Source organism: Thunnus maccoyii, chromosome 17 (assembly GCF_910596095.1).
Source record: "Thunnus maccoyii chromosome 17, fThuMac1.1, whole genome shotgun sequence".
Lineage (NCBI taxonomy): Eukaryota > Metazoa > Chordata > Actinopteri > Scombriformes > Scombridae > Thunnus > Thunnus maccoyii.
The window spans coordinates 7,046,748-7,067,505 of NC_056549.1; the positions used below are offsets into that span (position 1 = coordinate 7,046,748).

Genomic DNA, 20,758 nt, shown 5'->3' on the forward strand with positions numbered 1-20,758 from the left:
TCAAACACACTGCTCGTTGTCCCTTCTTCAGCCTTGAAAGAATAAAAACGAGTGGTGGGGGTGGGCAGGTAGTGGGTGGATTGAGACATTTCCATGAGAACACTGATGGCTGTTTGTGTGCTTTGAAATGTCAAACCACCACATTAATGGAGGTCTACGCTAACACACTGGTTAATTTAAGTTCGCAATTACAGGTCTCCTGAATGCACCGAGGCAGTAAATGGTGCTCCACTTGAGTCTGACAGTTTATGGAGGTATGACACTTGAGATTCTTTCTCACAAATACCCATTACTGCTGGTTTGTTGGAGACTCCATGGCAGCAAAAGGATATTTTACATCATCAGTATCTCGACTGAACAGTAGGTTCAGCTGTTTTTTTGGTTTTTTTTCCTTGAACTTGAACTCTCAAAAACACAGTGTTGATAAAATTCTCTTTTTGGCATCGCCCGGCTCGAGAGGCTCTCCAAAGGAGAAGGAGGGAAAAACAGGCGCAAGTGAGCGTGACAGACCCTGCTGAGTGGGAGGGAAGCTCAGCAGGAGGAGTGAAGGGGATAAATCACCTGTATCCTTTTCCTTTTTAAACACATTTCCATTTTGAAGGTCCCCCGTGGCTCGACACTCAGCTCTGCCTTTCACAGGAAGCTGGCCGGGCAAAATGCAGCTCTTGCCTGGCCTGTGACTCAGGTGGTCACCAAAGCTACCAAGACACATTTGAATACATGGCAGAGGAAACTGTAAGGTCACAGTATTGATTATCTTGGTTAAAGAAGTAACCGTGGCTATGAGTCAATAGGGCAAACTGATTGCACCTGATGCCTTGCATAAAGGCTGGCTCTATGAGCAAAAGGGTGACATAAAACAGTATGAGACAGAGAAAGACAGTGTGGAGGAGAAAGCCGGAGGGAGGCAGAGAAATAAACAGAGATAAAGTCAGTGAATGTATAGGAGAGATTCACGATCTCATTATGGTTTAAATGCATAAACCACAGTTTATTTGAACTGTAAAACTTCCATACTGCTTTGGCAACACGGTTTCTGATAAACAGTAATGTCAACAAAGTAAGAGAACTGAGCAACACAACACAGACTCAAACAGGGAGAATATAACTGCAGCTTTTCATGAGGCAGTGCAATAGAGAGAGAGAGAGAGAGAGAAATAGAAAGGGATCAATGCTGCCACTGAGCCAGAAGTGAAAGAAGCAGCAGAAGAGGAAGGAGAGAACGATGGGAATGCAGGAGCAGGTGTGGAGAAGCAGCGGATGGGTGTTTACCTGAAAGGTCTGCCACAGCTGATCGGCCAGAGCGTTGATCTGAGAGAGGATGTGACGGATGAGAAGGGACTTTGACATGCTGCTGCTCCCCAGCGTGATCAGACACTCCATCAGCCTCTCTGCAGCCCGGAGCTGAGGTGTGAAGAAGAAGATTGTGCTGAAGCTGATTCCTTAAAACCATATTTTTACTAAGCTTTATGACTAATTCTGTAAATTGATTGATTCTAACTCTACCAATCACAAACTGGTTCCAATAAATGCTGATTAATGACACCAAACAACTGTACACTGCATGTATGAATTACTTCAAAGTGTATATAATGCGTATCCAGTTCAGATCATTTTCATTATGGATTAATCTGCCAATTATTCTGTCTTTTAATCAATTCATTGTTTTTATCTGTCATTTATCAGAACCTAAAGTGACATCTTCAAATATATTGCTTTGTGTAACCTACAGTCTAAAAAAAAAAGTCTGGATATTAGCAACACCAAGCTCAGGGAATCCGTATTTCAAGTCTTCATATGTAGCATTTGGAACTGAAAAGTATAAATGTAATTGTGGTGAAATCACAATAAAGGTCCTTGAATCCTTGAATCCATAAAGTATTTCTCAATTTATCCTGTGATCTTAAATGTCTACATTCGACACCTGAGCAACACTGGCTGAATTGTAAACACATTTCGTGGTTATAAAGTTGTGTTGACTAAAGGATTTTTTTCTTGGGTGAATGCAAAAAGACTAAAACGTGGCACATCTATATTTTTTACTCCTAAATGTTCAAAACAGAATAATAAAATAATTCATAATTGCTGCTTCTTAGAATAATAAAATACCTGCACCACTTGCAAGGGCTTCATCACTATGCATGTTTTAAAAATATAAATGCTATCCCATCCAGCTACATTACTTTTTAACTTAAAATAAGCTTTCTGTGCATGTTGTAATAACTCGATTTCCACAAAGTAAACATTTTACACATCATGCAGCCCTACGTGAACCACTTACAATAAGTAACCACTGCTTACACATAACATTTAGCACAGATTTACAATTGTTTATGGAAAAAAGGCAAAAATGCAAAGATCGATCTTGGGATTTTAAAAATCAATCATTCAAATTAAAATCGTGATTGATAAGAAAACCTTTCTAGTCCAAAACCAGGACAAAGAAAAACAGACCCCCTATACACCTTACATTAAAATATATCCATATTGTATCTAGATATGATTTAACCTGATTACATTTACACCTGGTATCAATATGTGTCTCCAGTGTCCACACTGAGATCCAACTGAGATCTGATCACTCTGTTCAGCTCAAACAACTGAACGTCACACAAACACTCTCTCCGCTCCCCCTGAGCTTCCAGATGTCTCACACTCATTGTTTTATGCTCATTAAGAGCCTCTGAAATTGATTTTACTGCTGATTTTTCAGTTATAATAATGTGTATATCACCACAACTGACACAAATCAACGGACACAAGCAATACTAGCAATAATAATCATTTAGAAAGTACCATGTAGTTGAAAATAGTCAAGTACACACAAGACACTGTTTCCCCTAGACTGACTGGGGAGACAGCACTTGTTCTTTGCACTCGCTCAACTACACACTTGCTATGCACACAGCTACGCTACTCTTATTACAGAACCTTTCACATAAATGTCCTTTAAAGAATGAAGAGAGGGAGGATGACTCAAAAGAATTCCACAGTAATGTAGAGTGCTCACACAGTATGCAAGTGAAAATCATTAGTCATCATCAGTAATCATCATCTGACGATCGTGTGAAATTTTAGGAGCTGCGCGCACCGCTGCAGAATGAATATAGGGGTAACACTGCAAGATGACAAAGGAGCAGTAAAATGTTATTAGTCTTTAAAATCACTGACGCTGAGATGAATAGTGGAAATGTTCCTATCCTATGGTGCAAAAAAAACAACTGTAGCATAACTGTGTAGTGTGAAATAAAGATTCTCTGTAAGACATCACGAACAGAATGGACAAACAAACAAACAAAGGGACAGCCTTGATGGAGTCCATCATCCGTCAAGAACGCACTCAACTTATTTCTAAGAAAGTAAACACAACTCTGAGGCTGCTGTCAGGCCAACATTAGTTCTGTGTGAAAAATGCAATCTGTATCATGCTCAACCTGCTGCAATGCAACGTGACGTCATCCGGCAAGACTATGCTGGCCACTCATCACATGCAACTGCACATTATTGGTGATTATTTTGTCACATGAATGGAGTATTTCTACCGTTTATCTTGCGATTGTCGTGACAAAAGATAAAATAGTTGCCAGTGTGACAGCTTTCTAGAGCTGTAAAAATCTTTGTGAGTATTACAAACTTCTGTGAAGCATTTTGTCATCTGATAAGCCTTCAAATTCATGAATCTGTTACTCAAACTTGACTTCCTGGATATTATTTCATGTCTTGCAACACGCCTCCGCAAATGCAGCCCCATGCACTGTTGTAACACAGGGCTGTTTTCAGTCTGAATCCCCATTAACTCTGCTTTTACATGAACCTAACTGCATATTCCTGTAGTAGACCCCAGAAGATTTGCTAGGTTTCATATTTTTTGAGTGATTTAGAGAGGATTGGTGTTTTTACTCTTTGACAGCTAGTTTCCCTTGATTGGAGAAACAGTCAACCAATCAGAGCTTTGGGTACAGTAACTAGTTACTTCGCTATATCCAGGAAAAACAGTGATCAAAAAGTGGCCACAGCAATTGTGATATAAACTGTAGGTTGTAAGTAAGTAAACTTCTCTTGAATCAGCATATTTCTTCATCTCCTTGCAATCACTGTTGTAGCTTTAGGGTTGACTGAAAATGACTTTGGGAGGACGAGAAAAGTCATTTGTAACTGAATATGTAAGGTCAAAAAAAGAGAGAAGAAAATAAACCCCTTCCCAAACGAAATTCAGCTAACATGAAGATGATGTCAGGAGTGAATATGTTAAGTGAAGCGAAATGATAAACCAGTCTGACCATAAGATAGCCCAAGTGACATGATTGTAAGCAAGACACATGTAGCTGGACTGACAATCTAATTAAGGATATGGTTGGTGTTGCTCTGCTTTGCATATCTCAATACTTTTGTTTTTCTTTCACATTAATCTAAATTTGGTGCTTTAATGAGTTTTGTGGCAACAGGATGGTGTGTGTGGGATTGAGTCAAAATACACTACAGTGTGTGTGTGTTCATGAACGAACCCAGTGCAGCGGTATAGCTCACTGATTAGTTTTTGATAGTTTTTGGACAAAAACGGAGGTCTACGGCACAGAGGAATAAGATATATGAGGCTTTCAATACAATATTTGTTAGGAGACCAATTCGCTGTTGGTTTTGGTCTTTTCATGAGATTTGCTGATTAAATTAAGAAAAATAATATCACCAGATGTATCCTTCATCTACATCCTGGTGCCAAACACGCAGCCAACGGTGCAGCTGCTGCTACAGGTTTTAATTTTCCAGATCCTGGAGGGGATTTGCTTAGCATGCATGCTCACATTCAACAACAGCCTAATTCATATTCACTCCCATTTTTCATATTGTTGACTGGGAGCGGCCAAACGCATCCAAACTGTCCTCTGTTGTTGTGCCAACAGGCAGCTTCACGGCAACAGCTGGGGATAAATTGTTTGCCTCAAGGGCATCATGACTATTGTTGCTTTTCAATCTGGTCTGAAGAATTCAATCAGTGACCTTGCACACAGCTCTTAAGTGCAGATTTACAACTTTTTGATGCTTAAAGCTGATCAAATAGGTGTGTTGTTTGTGTTCCTCAGACGGACTGTCAGCAACTAAAAGAGAAAACGAAAAGAACCTGAAATTCAATTTGCTTTCTATCATCTCTGCTGCTGATTACCCCCGAGTGCTGAATGATACAAGGACATCATGTGAATTTGTGTGGAATGATTATCCTATCAAGAGATTAATTCATAATTGGAATCTATTGAAGTGAAGAGAGACTGACGAGGCCTTTCAGCTCTCCACTCTGACCTGTTGCCTTCTGATTGATGCACAAGCCTGATCAGACCTGCTGGTTTGGTTGTTAACTTGGAGACATACAAAGAAAAAGAAAAGAAAGTAAATGCTGTCTTTAGAGTGTTGGATTTACGTTCATCTAGCTCATCTCAACATTTCCTTTATCCTTTGCCCTATTTTGGTAATCCATGCAGCGGTGTTATCTTTGTCCTACTCCACAGATTAAGATTACAAGCCATTGTGATTTGTCCCTTAGTTACACAGTCCTCGATTATTGTTTAATGATAAATCCACTGTTATGACCTTTGCTGTTACCTTTATATTGCTGTGTTGTCATAACTGATGTCACTCTAGTTCTGCTATGCAAAGAGAGCTGTACAAGCCCTTGGATGATTGGTTCCTGCCACCAACCTGGGATTGAACTCTACCTCTCTGTCACTGATAGGACCAACGAATCCAACTTACATCCAATCAGGCCAACCTTCACCTTTTCATCACCCGCCCTGTCCACCAACCCAACGTCCTCGTTTTTGACACTAGACATGCCATGAAAAGCCACCAGGCTATACAGCGACAACGGTGCTGTTCTGTGTTAGCAGTGTTAACACAGTTAGCCATAATGTCTGTTCCACACAACTACTTTCTGTGTTTACTTTAATTCAGACTCAGAGACAAATGTTTGAAATGATTAATGTAAAATAATGTTTATTTGGAAAGCTGTCAGAGGCTTACGCAGCCTGTCCTTGTTTCCCCGAATCTCTACAACAAAGTTGGCCAGTGCAAAATTAGCATGTCCCATAGAGCCACAATGGCTGTATTTATGGGAAATACATCAGGTTGAAATAAACCAGAATTATCCTTTAACTGTTTGATTGATCTTGCTGCTGTTGAGACTGAGACACACTAGTTTTAGGCGACTCTAAACTGGGCAGGTTTAGATTGTATTGTTTTGCATTAGACTTTACCCTGTTGCAGCAGTTGTGGCGGTGTTAATTTTGTTGATGAATGATTTTTGGCATAGTTTTCGTCATTTTTTGGCGGATGAAAACGAGACGATAACTAAATAAAAACTAATTTATGAAGAAAAAAACTATGCCAAAATCTATTAACACTTTAGTCAAAGAATAAAAATGAGATGAAAATGTTAGGGAGAGACAAGTTGGGGATGGACGAATTTCACATTTGATGTCAAGGAAAACAAGACCCTTTGTAAACCACATGGAGCGAAAATCACTGGTGTTTTCACTAAACTTGTTGTGCAATACAAGCTAAAACTTAATGTCAGACATATGACGGGAGAAAGGAGCAGAAACGTAGTAAAGAGACAACAGGAGAAAAATAAGAACTTGATTTTTTCCCCCCTCCTTATTCAACCTCACAGATACAGATGGACCATTGAGTGCAAATAAAGCTAGTGCATTCCAGCAGAATATTTCAACAGCTCTTCTAAGTGCTTTTAAAGAACAACATATCAAGGAGGAGGGCATAGCTAAATGGATTCAGCGAACAGGATTACTGGTCACAACAATTGAAGATGAGGAGAGGAATTTGTTCGAGTGATGGAGACAATAGAGTATATCTAATTATTCAGGGAGAGTAGGCCTAATGTTCGCTGGTGTTATTTTGTTATTGTCTGAGATGGTCTTTTGCAAAAAAGCAAGGCCATATTCTTGTTTCTTTTATATTTATATTGGTTTTATTTGCAGTTGATTTTAAGATAAATAGAGACATGTGTCATACACAACAGTTAAAATTGTGTCTGTCTTGCACATTCAAACTTTAATACCATTCCGTAACAACAGGTAAATAGATGTTTCCTCCAGGAGTCTATAATGAGTTTGTAGAGCAATCTGTGTATATACAGAAAATTAATTGGAAATTCTAGAGAAACGTTTAAATAATGCATTAAACTTTAACTAAACTGTTAGATTTTAGTCAACTAAATATATTGTAGATCAACTAAAACTAGATTAAAACTAAAAAACATTTGGAGGACTAAAATTTGACTAAAATTAAATGGCATTTTAGTCAAAAGACTATGATTAAAACTGAATCAAAACTTGCTGCCAAAATTAACACTGGTTGTAGGAGTGTCTGCCACACCAAGTTTTGAATCATTAGGAAATTCTTTCTGTTATAATTATTTGTTGATTTTGCACCACCTGCTGGCCTTTTCTTTTGTTGCTCATCTTAGTTCTCCTTATCATTGTTTTGCCTCTAAAGTTGAGTATGTAAACTTATCTCTGCATCAGTCAACTAAACTATAATCGGCTGAATCTTTCTAAAATACCATAGAACTAGAATAAGCCTGTGTTACGTTGGTTCCCTTTCTTGGACTCCCGGGTTGTAATATCGATTAATTGAGTATATAAACTCACAAAATCACAATTTGTTGGAGGAACTGCCAATCCTTTAATTTTAGACAATAAGATCCAGATCCGATAAGGGTGCTTGTGGTTACTTCCTGTTTTTCTTTGGAACAAACTACCTTATGACCTCAGATTTGTCCCAACTTTGTCTACATTCAAAGTAAACTTTTCTCAGTTACTGTTAGGAATGCACCAATCCTCAACTACGGATATCTGTCAATACTGAGTGCCAATCTGACACCAGTGCTGTCTTTTTGCCAAAAGAGAAATCTGTATCCTTCACTGTATGGAACACATTGTAATCATTTTTATATAAGATAATATGAGGCTGGGGGATGCTGTGGCACAAAAAACTGATTTGGAAGCCCGCTGTGACTGAATGAATGTAGCTGATAACAGAAACACTGAGATTCATAATGACACCGACAATGAAACTGTGTTTATGTAAACTGGATCGGACACGTCATGGCCAATACTCGATTTGTTGTACCCCTGGTTACTGTGTTTATTTGTGTATTTGTTTGTGTTTTTTTCTGGAAAGTAAATGCAGAGTTCATCTTCGGGTGGGTGCTTATTATTTTTCTGTTATTTTTTATCTGTTATTCTCCATATTATTCCATAAAACTGCTGTGCAAAACAAGCAAGATGTGCTCGGATAATTGAGTAATAGTTGTCAGTATATAACCATGTTTTCGAATGCTGTAATGCACCGAGTTTTCATTGGTCGGTTAGTTGCAGGAAAAAAAAAAGTACGAGGATCCATCTATCACTCAGAATTTCATTCAAAAGTTTGCTACTTTTCAGCTGCTTCGCGGTTTCACCCAACAAAACATTTCAGCCACCATGTGAGCCACACGACATGGATGTTGAGATTTAACTTAAATTAACCTTGATTTTTATATTGTATGAATGCCGAACTGAGCCCACGATGAAGTTAACGTAATTTTACTTTATTTTGAATAGAGTCTGGTGTTGCTGTTTACAAAGGACCGGGGCTGGTGTTGAACCAAGCCAAGTCTGTCTACCTTTGACGTCCTGGGCCAGGACCCTCCATGTGCTGGAGTACTGGATGCAGTGTCCGCACCAGGAGGAGCAGAACTGGACCAGCCAGGCAGAGGATGAGTTACTGACAGGGGGGGGTTTCAGGCTGCTGCTGCTGCTGCTGCTCAGGATCACCAGCGGGTCCTTCTCTGTGTACAGCCAGGCTGCAACACAAACAGTCGCAGGGACGAGCCAGAGGACGACCGCCGTTTCAAACCAGAACTGGAGCATCCCACCTGCCATCCAGATAGAGACACACTGAGAGCGGGCTGTCAGAAAGCGGGAGTGTTTCTGCTGAAAACAACCACCGAGCCCCAGGGAGACACGAGAGTACCTGCTCGCTAACAGCTACGTGTGTTTACAGCAGAGAGCAGGAGGGAGGACAATGTCTCACTTTGAAGGAGTTTGGTGTTTCTGATGCCCCGAAAAATATATATTTAAATACTTAAATTAGTATCAATAATATCATAAACGTGCAATGACTAGTTGACTAATGGCTTGAACTAATGACTACCAGTCGACTAGGAAAATCTTTGGTGGGGGGCAGCCCTAGCTATAACATATGGAGTTGTGTAGGCGAAACTGACAAGTATCCTCTCCCCTACAGCAGTTGAATGTCAAGAGCATCTCACATAAAAAAAAACCTGACATCAAAGCTCTAGTTTAAATAACTTACAATCTCATTCTCATCCTTTCATCTCTGAGAGGCCGCAGTAAGAAGAATTAATAGAGTGATAAAAAGGTATACTTGAGCGTTCTGTTTGGGGTTGAAACACATGAGGCGAGCAAGATCCAATATATGAGAAGGTAATAAATGTTCTTCCAGTAGACAAAAGGATAGCACGGTAAGATGAAGCAGGTGTGAGGCTACATGAAGCCAGCCACACAAACTGTTCTCCTCTCTGAAAGGTTATTACATGAAATATGCCTGCAGTTGAACACAGTGGGAGAGTGACATTTGAATGACGCCACTTGGGATACGGGACGTGCAATTTCATTGTCTGGGCTCTTCATCTTGTCCAACGTCCTTCCTCCTAGACCGTAACAACTCCTCCAGGTGTGTCTGAAAAACGAGTAAGAGCTCTCGTCCCGGACGTGAGCGGCTCAGCAGGCAGGATCTCCCGCCGGGTAAATTGCAACTGCTTGAGGCATTACTTCTCAAGATGAAACACACTTAGACTGTGAGCACTTTGCAGACACTCCAAAACTCCCAGACAGGACTCTTATTCAGCCGTTCTCATTGTTTGAATACCTAGCTGGAGTTTTAGAAAAGGGCTGTAAAATGATGGTGGATTCCCTACACAACAAAAATGTGTAGAAGAGCAAACTAGCAGAAAAATTTCCTGTCTAGAACTTATACTGGGCAGCTTTTGGCAGGTAGTTTCCCAACATGCATGTTTTCAAACCTGCCATGTATTGTCCAGTCATCTCCGTTACTGACTTCTTGTGTCCCGTCCATTTTTTCACATCCTCCATTTCCTGTTTTGTCTCTTTTAGACTATAGTAAATACAAGTAAGAAGTCGTGGTCCTGATCAGTTCCGACAGCCTGCTATACGTTGTTTTATAAAGCTGGACAGGTATTTGCTAAAATGCATTCGCAAGGTGATCACAAGCATCAGATATCTATGTACACAACGAGAGATATAGCCCAACTTCTGTTGTAGCCAGGGAATTGAAAGACAAAATTACGAAGTACTTTCTTGTTACTGAAATGCATCAGGTCAATACAATCACGTTGGTGATCGGCACGTTGTTGGGCTGGGATGGAGTTAGCATTTCATCAAATTTGAGTCCAGTACCAAATCCACTTATCAAATCCTTTCCAATCCTGTATTAAAATTCAAATCAAATTCAACTCAATACCACATTATTTATCTCTGTGAGGGATATTGTGTGCAGCATCAAGATCAACAGATACACACACAGTTGATAGGAAACACAGCAAAAATAATATTAATCACAAATCTAAAAGCAATAAAAGGCTATAAGCTTACAGCACCATATGCGGACAACTCGCCCTTCTGTCTCCACAACCTAATGTCCTGTCTTTGTGATTCATGTACACAGGCGATCATAGACTGACTGGCTTTTCTCTTCCTTTGCAGGAAAAATGGCATGTCACATAAAAAGAGAGTTACAGTGTCATTATGTGGACACGCTCCCTTCTGATCAGCACAGTCATGGTTTCTATAACACGACAATTCACTCCAAATGTAGCTGCGTAAGCGTTGACTCCTCTGACTGACAACCAAGACAAGGTGAAAGAAAAACACCTTAAGTAAGTGTTGGATGAGTAATCATAGCGACTGCGCATGAGTAGAAACGTGGTTCCATTTGGCTCTGCACATGAGATTTGTTGACAGACAATAAGAAAAATATCGAAAATCACCAGCCAAATCCTTTGCTGCCAATTAATTTTCTGTCAATCAACTAATCAAGTAATTGTTGCAGGTCTACAATACTACCACATATAGTGGGCATCAGTTGGGGACAAGCAACAACTTTTGTTGTGGGCCCCTTAGGAGGTTAATCTGTCCATGACTTGAGTAAATAATATACCTAAATAGCTCAGACATCTACTTTAATAATCAGTTTGAGCTAATTCATCTGCTGCTGCTGTGTTTCCTACAGTATAAATGTGCTTACTTATCCTTTCATATTGTCAGTTATTGGAATTACACTGGAAATCCATTCAGTGGTTTGTGAGGACACTGTATCCTCGATGATATTATCCCACTATAATAGATAGTGATTAATCTGGTGTCAGAATGTTTTAGAATCGTGTCCCAGTGGCCGTTTTTTCTCTGGCACTCCTTGATCTTGTCAGGAGCCTTTCCAGTATTACAATTACCCCTACCCTTCATCTCTGACCTCCCCTCTATGTCTGAATTGTCTCCAACAATCAGTTTGACTGGCAGAGAGATGGAGTGTTCGCTGAACGTCAGAAATATAAAGACTCTGTTGACGGGTATCCTCAATGTCGTTTGTAATGTCCTTATTATGCAAGTTAAAGAGAATGCAAATTTGTGAGAGAAATGGTGAGAAGGTTATCTAACACTTCGTGAGGTTGGGAACATACTGTGTTCTCACCATGTCTGTGGTCAAAGTCAGAGCACTGAGTGACCACAGAGGCTTTGACATACACATGTAAGGTCAACTGTTACACTGAAATACATAAGAGTGTAAACCAAGTGGCTTGGTACTCATACTATTGAGTATTACATAAGATGCAGAAGGGCTTTAATTTAGAGGTAATCTCAGTAGAGCTGCAACAATTAGTTGATTAATTGATTAGTTGCCAACTATTAAATTAACAGCCAACTATTTTTATAATTGTTTTGAGTCATTTTTGTAGAAAAGAAGTCCAAATTCTCAGATTAGAGCTTCTCAAATGTGAAGATTTTCTGGTTTCTTTAGTCCTCCATAACAATAAACTGAATATCTTTGGGTTGTGGACTGTTTGTCGGGACAAAACAAGACATTTAAGACCATCATCCTAGGTTCAATCAATCAATCAATTTTTATTTATATAGCGCCATATCACAACAAAAGTCATCTCAAGGCACTTTTCACATAGAGCAGGTCAAGACCGTACTCTTTCATTGTTCTGGGAAACAGTGACTGACATTTTTCACCATATTCTGAACCAAACAACTAATTGATAAATTGAGAAAATAATTAACAGATAATCAAGAATGAAAATAATCTTTACTTGTAGCCCTTCATTTCAGCCACTTGCAGAGCTTCAGCTAGTCTATTTAAAGTGTAAAATAAGCTTGGAGGTGAAGCTGAAAGCTGGAAATTATTTTCTTCAAAATCTTCTTGGCTAAGTGAAAATTTAGGTGTAGAGCATTTCAAAAAGGGCTGCGTCTCTTACCAAGGGTTTCCAACAGTGTATTACAAGCCTGGCGGCCCGCCAGGCCTGTATCGACCCCCTGCCAGACCTAAGCATTGGGGAATTTTTAACAAAATGTATTTTAAGATGTTCTCTAAACTAAAATGTGTTATACAAGTAGCGTAGCTCCTTTGAGGAATAAGACACACTTGAAAAATTGTGACCCTGTCCTTTAAGTTATTTGGCCCATTTTATTGTTTGGTCGATATGTGCTACTGTGCAAAAGTTTTAGGCAATAAAAGTAAAGTGAGGATGCTTTCAAAAATAATGCCATGCCATGAATAGTTTTTTTATTTATCAATTAACTTCATACAAAGTTCAGTAAACAAAAGAAATCTAAATGAAATCAGTGTTTGGTTTGACAACACTTTGCCTTTAAAATAGCAGCAGTTGTCCTCGGTTCACCTGCACACAGTTTTTTAAGGTGTTTGACAGGTTTGTTGTTGCAAACATCTTGGAGAAGTTGCCACAGTTCTTCAGTGGATTTAGGCGTCTCGGCTGTTTCTGTCTCTTCATTTAATCCCAGACTGACTCCATGATGTTGAGATAAGGGCTCTGTGGGGGCCAAACCATCTGTTGCAGGATTCCTTGTTCTTCTTGTTGCTGAATATGACTCTGGCTGTATGTTTGGGGTCGTTGTCATGTTGCAGAATACATTTGCAGATGCCTACCTGATTGTATTGAATAATGGATAAGTATCTAAACATCTTAAGTGCCTAAAACTTTTGCACAGTACAGTATGTTTTCAGATTACTACTGTCAAACACGGAGAAAGTGATATGAGTCATCACAGAAGTCTAAAACACATCAGTTTTCAGGTTTCTCCTCAGAATCCATGTGCAAAGGCTTCTTTCTAAAGCTGCTATTTTAGACAATAGTTCACCCATCGCACAAGGAGCCATCCATAACAGAAAAGCAAAGAAATCAATTTCTCCAGGCGCGATACCATCAATATACCAGAATGCAATGCAGCCACAAGGTGTTGTATTTTGAGCAACGGGCACAGCGACCCGTATCACCCACAGCTGAATGATCACATTTTAAAAGCCATTTCTCTGCTCGTATAGACCGTCATTTGACTCGGAGTAACAAGTGCACACCCGGCCACTGACACCTTGTCAAATCACATTCTGGAAAAATAAAAATAAAAACTCACAAACATGAGAAGCCGAGGCAGGCTGAAGGAGAGTCAGCACATCAAAAACATTAATTACACATGCATTGAGCATCACGGATTCGTAATATCAAACAGCAGCAGTATCAAAGAGAGGAGTTTTACTTTAAACGGTGTTATCTCGCCCCAAACACAGATCACTCTTTAAGGTGCTACGATGAAAAGGGGAGAGAGTCTGCATAATTTTAGTAAAAACAACTTGTCAGAGTCTCAGTTTGTCACAAAACCTCCCATCCAGGATGAGATGACCAGAGGTGCAACAGCTCGGTTATTGAACAGCATGTAAAAAAATACAAATCAACATAAGTCGACTATTGATTAGTCGTCTCATCTATAAAACGTCAGAAAAGGGTGAAAGATGTCGATCACTGTTTCCCAAAGCCCAAGATGCAACTTAGCATTTCTTGTTTTGTCTTGACCACAACTTAAGGACTAAAGAAACCAGGAAAAAATTACATTTAAAAAGCATGATGACTTTCCAGTCCGCTCTGCAGAAAACAAACAAGAAACAGATTTTAACGCCTGTTTGAGTTTCCACATGTAAAACAGCAGAAACATCAACCCTGGAGCAGAAAATGTCCTCTTATCCCTAAAAACATCCTCTCTCTCTGTGCTTTACCTTTTTCACAGCTCATTGTCTGCACAGCTGCAACAGATTTTTGCCTCTCGATGGGATCGCACGTTTCATTTTTTTTGCTCTCTAGTGTTTTGGTCTTGAAAGCGAGTGTGACAAAACAGCCCCTCACTGAATGAAACTGATTGATTTTTGACAAAAAAAAATCTCAATTCAAGGTCCGCTCTTGACTGTATCACACAGTTTTCTTCTTCAGATGAAGTTGGCTCAGTAGTCATGGAGCTGCAGGTAGTTTTTTTTGCAGGTGCACTTTTAGGACTTCTCAAACTAAAAATGATTCTTTTTATTAATTATTACAGGCCGCCTCCAGTCAAAATCCTGTTCTGACTACAGAAAACAGAAAACATTCACACCTGAGGAGAGAGAGAAGTTTTTCTTTTAAAAAAACGACTCAAAATGATCAATTATCAAAATAGTTTTTTCTTCTTTTTTTTTCAGTCAACTTATAGACTAATTGTTGCAATGAAAAATATTTGTATATTCATAGATTAAGGATTTTTCAATGAGGGGAAGCAGGAGGTCATTTATTATTATTATTATTATACATAAATATTTCAAAGTAGAGTAAAATAATGTCGGGGGGTGTATTGGATCATTACTCAGACACTAACCTGCTCTACTGTATTTTTGTCATTTTTGGTGTTTTATGGTGCTCATTATTTTCTGATAGCGCTCTATAAATATTATATGTTCTTTTATGAGTTGTACACTTTAGTGCCCATTTTCTGACTTGGTGAAGTAAAGACAATTTTACACCGCAATGGACCAAAAAAATCTTCTGTATTCTTGTCTGAATAACTGTGTTTTTTTTTTACTTTTATACTCAAACATAACCAAACATTTCAGCAGGTCACAGAATCTCTGAAGCAACCCTCGACTGGCCAAAAAAGAAAACAGTTTGGCTGTGAAACATGACGTAAAATGCTTTTTCTCCCCATTTTCTGCATCTGAACTCAGAATGGAGTCTAACATTTGTCATTTCTGAATCTGACTATTACAGTAAATGCTTCCTTTAAAAAGCACTGATTCCATCATCATAATTAAATACTGTCCTTCCACAATAATCAGATACCGAGTCCAACTAATGGCATCCCTGCTTTTTAAAACTCACTCCATATTATTGTGATTGGTTGTCTGACTAGTAACCTGTGCTATAAGGCAGTAAGACAAGCTGCCTCTGTTGGGGCATTAAAGCTTCTCAGAGATAGATTGGTGCTGTGTTAATGGATGTCCTCATTACCCTCTTAACCACCATCAGTTTCATTGATAACTGCTAAACATTGTGGCGCCATTTAGGAAGATTTCTTCACTATTATGCATGACAAACAGAAACAGGGAAGTCGTTGTAAAGGGGAAATTGCCAGCAGCCATCTTGGTTGGGTGAACCATTCTTTGAACGTTTAGTAAGAGCCAGATGGGATAACTTCATCCTTCTCAGCTCAGGCTCACTTTCATCTCCATTTCCCAGCTGCTGAGCCCTGTCATGACAGCAACATGTGTGAGGCGGTGAGTGACTTTTACCAGCAGTTGTAAGGGCAATTTTACCTTTTATGAAATCAGTGAGCTTTGAATGAAGGTTAAACCTGATACAGGATACCGCGCCCTTTCTTTACTGCGATGGAAGTATTCTCAATGTCATTTCATTGAGTGATTAACTATTAAGTATTAATCAGCAACTATTTTCATAATTGAATAATCGTTTCAAGCAAAAATACCAAATATATTCTGGTTCCAGTCTCTCAAATGTGACAATTTGCTGTTTATCTTTGTCATATATGGCAGTAAATTGAATCTCTGAAGGTTTTGGACTGTTAGTCAGACAAAACAAGCTAATTGACGTCATCACTGTGGGTTTTAAGAAGAAGTTGTGAGTGCAATTTTTCACCATTTTTAAAAAGCTTCAGGCATTTTAGATGTTTAGATTCTTATTTATAATGCAATACTATCAGGGAGGCGTCTGATTGGTCCAAAATGTATTCAGCATGAGGGTCCTGCAATGAATATTGATTTAATTTAAGCTTCTGTTGACTGAACTTTGTGTGATGTTAACTGATGATTAAAAACTATTCATGGCATTATTTTGAAAGCATGCTCACTTTACTTTTAGTGCCTAAAACGTTTGCACAGTACCGCATGTTATTAATCCATCTATAATTCTGTCATCCTGTATTTTAGGGCTGAAACTAACAATTATTCAATCTGATGATTAGTGTGAAGGGAGCAGGTGTTACGATCCAGCCAGTATCCACTAGCAGTAATCTGTTTTACGTCAGCAGTCTGAGTAAGATTAGTACTATTGTTTGCTTTTTGGTTTGAACAGGTAATCAACCTGATTTAGCTCCATTGTGTTTATTTTGCTTGTACGTCATCCTGATCCTGTTCTGAAATCATTTTCTTGTACAGTAATAAAAAAGAACCAACAAGAGTGTTGCTTTATTGTTTTTCCCATGACTCATACGACATGTCTGGACCACTCATGAATTTCATTTGTACCTCAGAGAAAATTATTAAAAAAGTAAACAAAAGCAGCTTCTCATTTTTAGATGGCAACAGTTAGGTAGTGAACATTAACCAAGTGTAATCCAGTGTTTCCCCAATAATAGTACGAAGACACCCCCACGGCCAAAAAATATCTTTTTAAATGCCAACAATAACACCAAATATCCATTCATTAGGAAATCAATGAGCCAGGCCAAACCACCACTAGATCTAGACCTAGACCACATTCTCACATGTGAGGATTTGCTGCTTTTTCCTCTGTTTTATATCATTGTAAACTGAATATCTTTAGCTTTTAGACTGTTGGTCCAACAAAACAAGACATTTATAAATCACCTTATGATGAGTGTTTTTATTTTCTGTCATTTTACAGACCGAATGATTAATCAAGAAGCAAAAACAAAACAAAACAAAAAACAGATAAAAATAATAATTAATTGCAACCCCAACACATTTTCATCCTATTTGCTCTTGAAACTATCTATACAATGTTTATACAGAAAATGTAATCTATGTAATCAAACTCAATCATTGTTTAGCAGACAAATGATCAACTCCTGCATTTGCCGACCAGCTGCAGCTGCAGCTGCTGAATACATTCAGCTGAGTCAGCAAATGTTTTTACACAATCAGCAATAATCTCAATAATATTATGAAATGATTTAATGGTGCTCATGGGGAACTGGGTAATATTAAGGCTCCTTTTGTGTAAATTTAAAAAGAAGCACTCAAACTACTATCCTAAGCCTTGTTTGCACAGGATTAATGTTACCCAAGAGATGCCCAAGAGAAATAATTGTGACCGATATGGTGATTTTAATCCCACACAAATCTGCTGTGTCTCTAATTTATAGAGTAAAAGTTGGTGAAGACACAGGTCCCCTGACAACACTTGATCAAACCCAGTCACTGCAGCCAGAATCTGATCTGCTTCATGATTTTCTGTTTCAGGTTTATTTGCATATTTAATTTGTTTCTTGGCACCGACTGCAACAAGAGGATCATTCCAACTTGGCCCTGCCCGTGGTTTATCTCTTACTTTTAATTAATGTAATTATCTTGAAAATTTTACCTTGTATACTAGCTGTTTTTTCTGTTGGTTATGTTTCATATTTCATATTTTTACTTGCTACACCAGCTGAGGTGACTTTTCAACAGTGATTTCAGTTTGAAGAAAGATAAGTGAGAAATGTGTGTTTTTTTGCTTTGACATTTGCTTTTGTTATCTCCACTGAAGTACTTTTTTTCCATGAATTCACAATGTCAACAGTGGCGGTTGCCTGAGTGAAGGATTAAAACTTTTAACAAATTCAAGTCTTTAGTACAAAAGGTTACATTTGGAGTTTATAGTAAAATAACTTCCGTAGGTTCAACTTTAAACAGAAACTTTTGAGCTGGCAATATACAACTTCTTCTCTGAATTTGTGCTATGGCACAAACTTCTTCCTGTCATTTAATTCATTTATTTATATCATTTATTTCCTTGGATATTTGGAGCGATGGTCAGCACCTCGGTGGAGAAAAGTGGACATGAATGGAGAACCGAAAACAGTAAACACCAGACTGCTCAGATGCAGTCTCTTTCCGTTCTGGCCCCTGCAGGTCTGAGTCCTAGTCTTTATCAACCTACAATATGAAAAATTAGTCTAACTGGTTCACTAGTTTCTAAACGAGGAACTGCATTTTACCCGTGACAGTTTATGGAACTTCAGCTGTTTTGGTTTGAATGTCTGACTGTGTCAGTAGAATCTACGCGTCCACCTATCTGTGTTGTCTAGGAAAGCCTCCTCCGACCTTGGTGACCATGGCGATGCTGATTTACCCTCTATCAGAGAGGTTTCTGCTTTCCCCAAAACATCACAGACAGCTGGAGTCTCGAGGAGAGGAGAATATGTCCTCCGTCCTGCTTAAGAATTACAGTGTGACTTAAAGGGCCAGACTTGACCCAGTGTGACCCAACCTGTAACCCCTAAAGATGGAAAACTCCGTAACAAACCACTGTTTAGTTTAAGTTGATATTATATGAAAAGCTCAGTGAAAGCATTTTAAATTTCATTATTCTATGCATGTGCTTCGTGAAGGTCATTTATTATTTACAGTAAGTTCATACATAAAACTATGTGCATGCATATGTGGCTTTAGACTAGTTATGTTGATGAGGATGGAAAAAACATGAGCACAATAACTAGATTTTCCGTCTATATGAGCGTGTAAAGTCTAATTTCACTCAGTTTTTTGATCCTACATGTGTCAAAAACAAGCTGGATACTGATGCAGATTTGTTGGTTTGTTTATATTTCTAGGTGTGGGTGTTCACCGTCGCCAAATGAATATGTAAATATTGTGTGTATGCAGACATCTTCTCCCCGTGGATCCCATTACTCACCCTGCTGGGCTGATTACTATGCAGCAGCATCCCGGTCAGCTCCCTCAGTGACTCTTCCACACGTCTCATGAACTCCGCGGACGGCAGCCTCTGAGAGCAGAAGAGGTCCATCGCTCGTGCAGCGACCTGGCAGGCCTTCAGGACGAGGTCATAAGGTCCCGGCAGGGGGGGATCCCTGCTCGCTGCCACCACTGAGTCGAGAAGCTGGCACACGGTGTCCATCAACACCGACCCTGCATCCCCGTCGGGGCCGAGCCACAGCGACTGCAGGTCTTTATCGCTCCCTCCTACTCGGTGCAGGGTGCACAGCGACTGGAGGAACTGCATGTGAGGTAGCATGGCTTTTCCCTGAGGGTCTGCGTGGTGACTGGAGGGAAACAGCAGCGGAGGGAAAATGATGTCAGGCTGGGGGTCGTGTAGCAGGAGATCGGGAGTTTCTGAGTCGGATCCTTGTTGAAGGTCTGCGCTGTATACCTCGCTTCCTGGACCGAACAGATCCTGTGAAGCGTCCCCCATTGTCTCGTCATGACCTGGAAGATTTTACACAGAAACAGTGAAAAATAATAAGTCCAAACAAGTCCTGGATCAGATTCATCATATTATCTACATGCATACAGCTGAAATACATCTGGACACTGTATATATATATCCATTCATAGGTACTTTCAATTCAATTCAATTTTATTTATATAGCACCAAGTCATAACAAAAGTCATCTCAGGACTCTTTTCACATAGAGCAGCCTAGACCGTACTCTTTATTACCATACTGTGACTATTAAAAGTACATAATTACAGTTCATTGTTTCCAATATGATCACATGGGCTGCAGTGAAAAAGTTATTTTAGAATCAACCTTGAAAGTTAAGAACATGTGTCAGGACTTTATATGTTTTAGTCTCTGCTGCTGCCCCATTCTGCTTTTACTATTGAGAATTATATTTTTCTTAACACACAAAATCCTAAACATCTAAACATTAGGACCACTGGGGCTGAAACTATCGATTAATCTTTATTTATCTATTTTTACAAATAAATTGCACTGAATTGCAATGATGCCACATTACTGCTGAAGAAATATAAAGAAAAACAGTAGCGCTGTGAAGATTAGTCAATTCATCGATTGGCTGCAAACTACTGAATTAATCATCAGCTATTTTAATGATCGAGTAATCATTTGTAGTCTGTAGAAGTTCTCTGATTCCAGCTTCTCACATGTGAATGTTTTCTGGTTTCTTTAGTCGTCTATGACAGTAAACTGAGTATCTTTGGGTTGCAGACTGTTGCTCATGACAAAACAAAACATTTGAGGACGTCATCTTGGACTTTGGGAAACAGTGATTAACATTTTAAACCATTTTCAGACATTTTACAAACCAAACAACTAATTGATTAATCAAGAAAATAATCAACAGATTAATTGATAATGAAAATAATCGTTAGTTGCAACCCTACAAAACAATAAAGCCAAATCCAGAGA

At 39.0% G+C, this 20,758-nt stretch overlaps 1 protein-coding gene across 4 annotated transcripts in view; it reads right to left on the bottom strand.

Annotated features, from left to right (window-relative positions):
* Positions 1-20,758, bottom strand: part of mei4 (meiosis-specific, MEI4 homolog (S. cerevisiae)) — a 63,358-nt gene that overhangs the window by 37,382 nt on the left and 5,218 nt on the right. For all 4 annotated transcript variants that reach the window (XM_042390781.1, XM_042390780.1, XM_042390779.1 and 1 more), the window contains 2 exons: positions 19,280-19,809; positions 1,273-1,404 (listed from right to left, as the gene is read on the bottom strand). In XM_042390781.1, the coding sequence (XP_042246715.1) occupies positions 1,273-1,404; positions 19,280-19,809 (662 nt within the window). The remainder of the gene's footprint in view (positions 1-1,272; positions 1,405-19,279; positions 19,810-20,758) is intronic.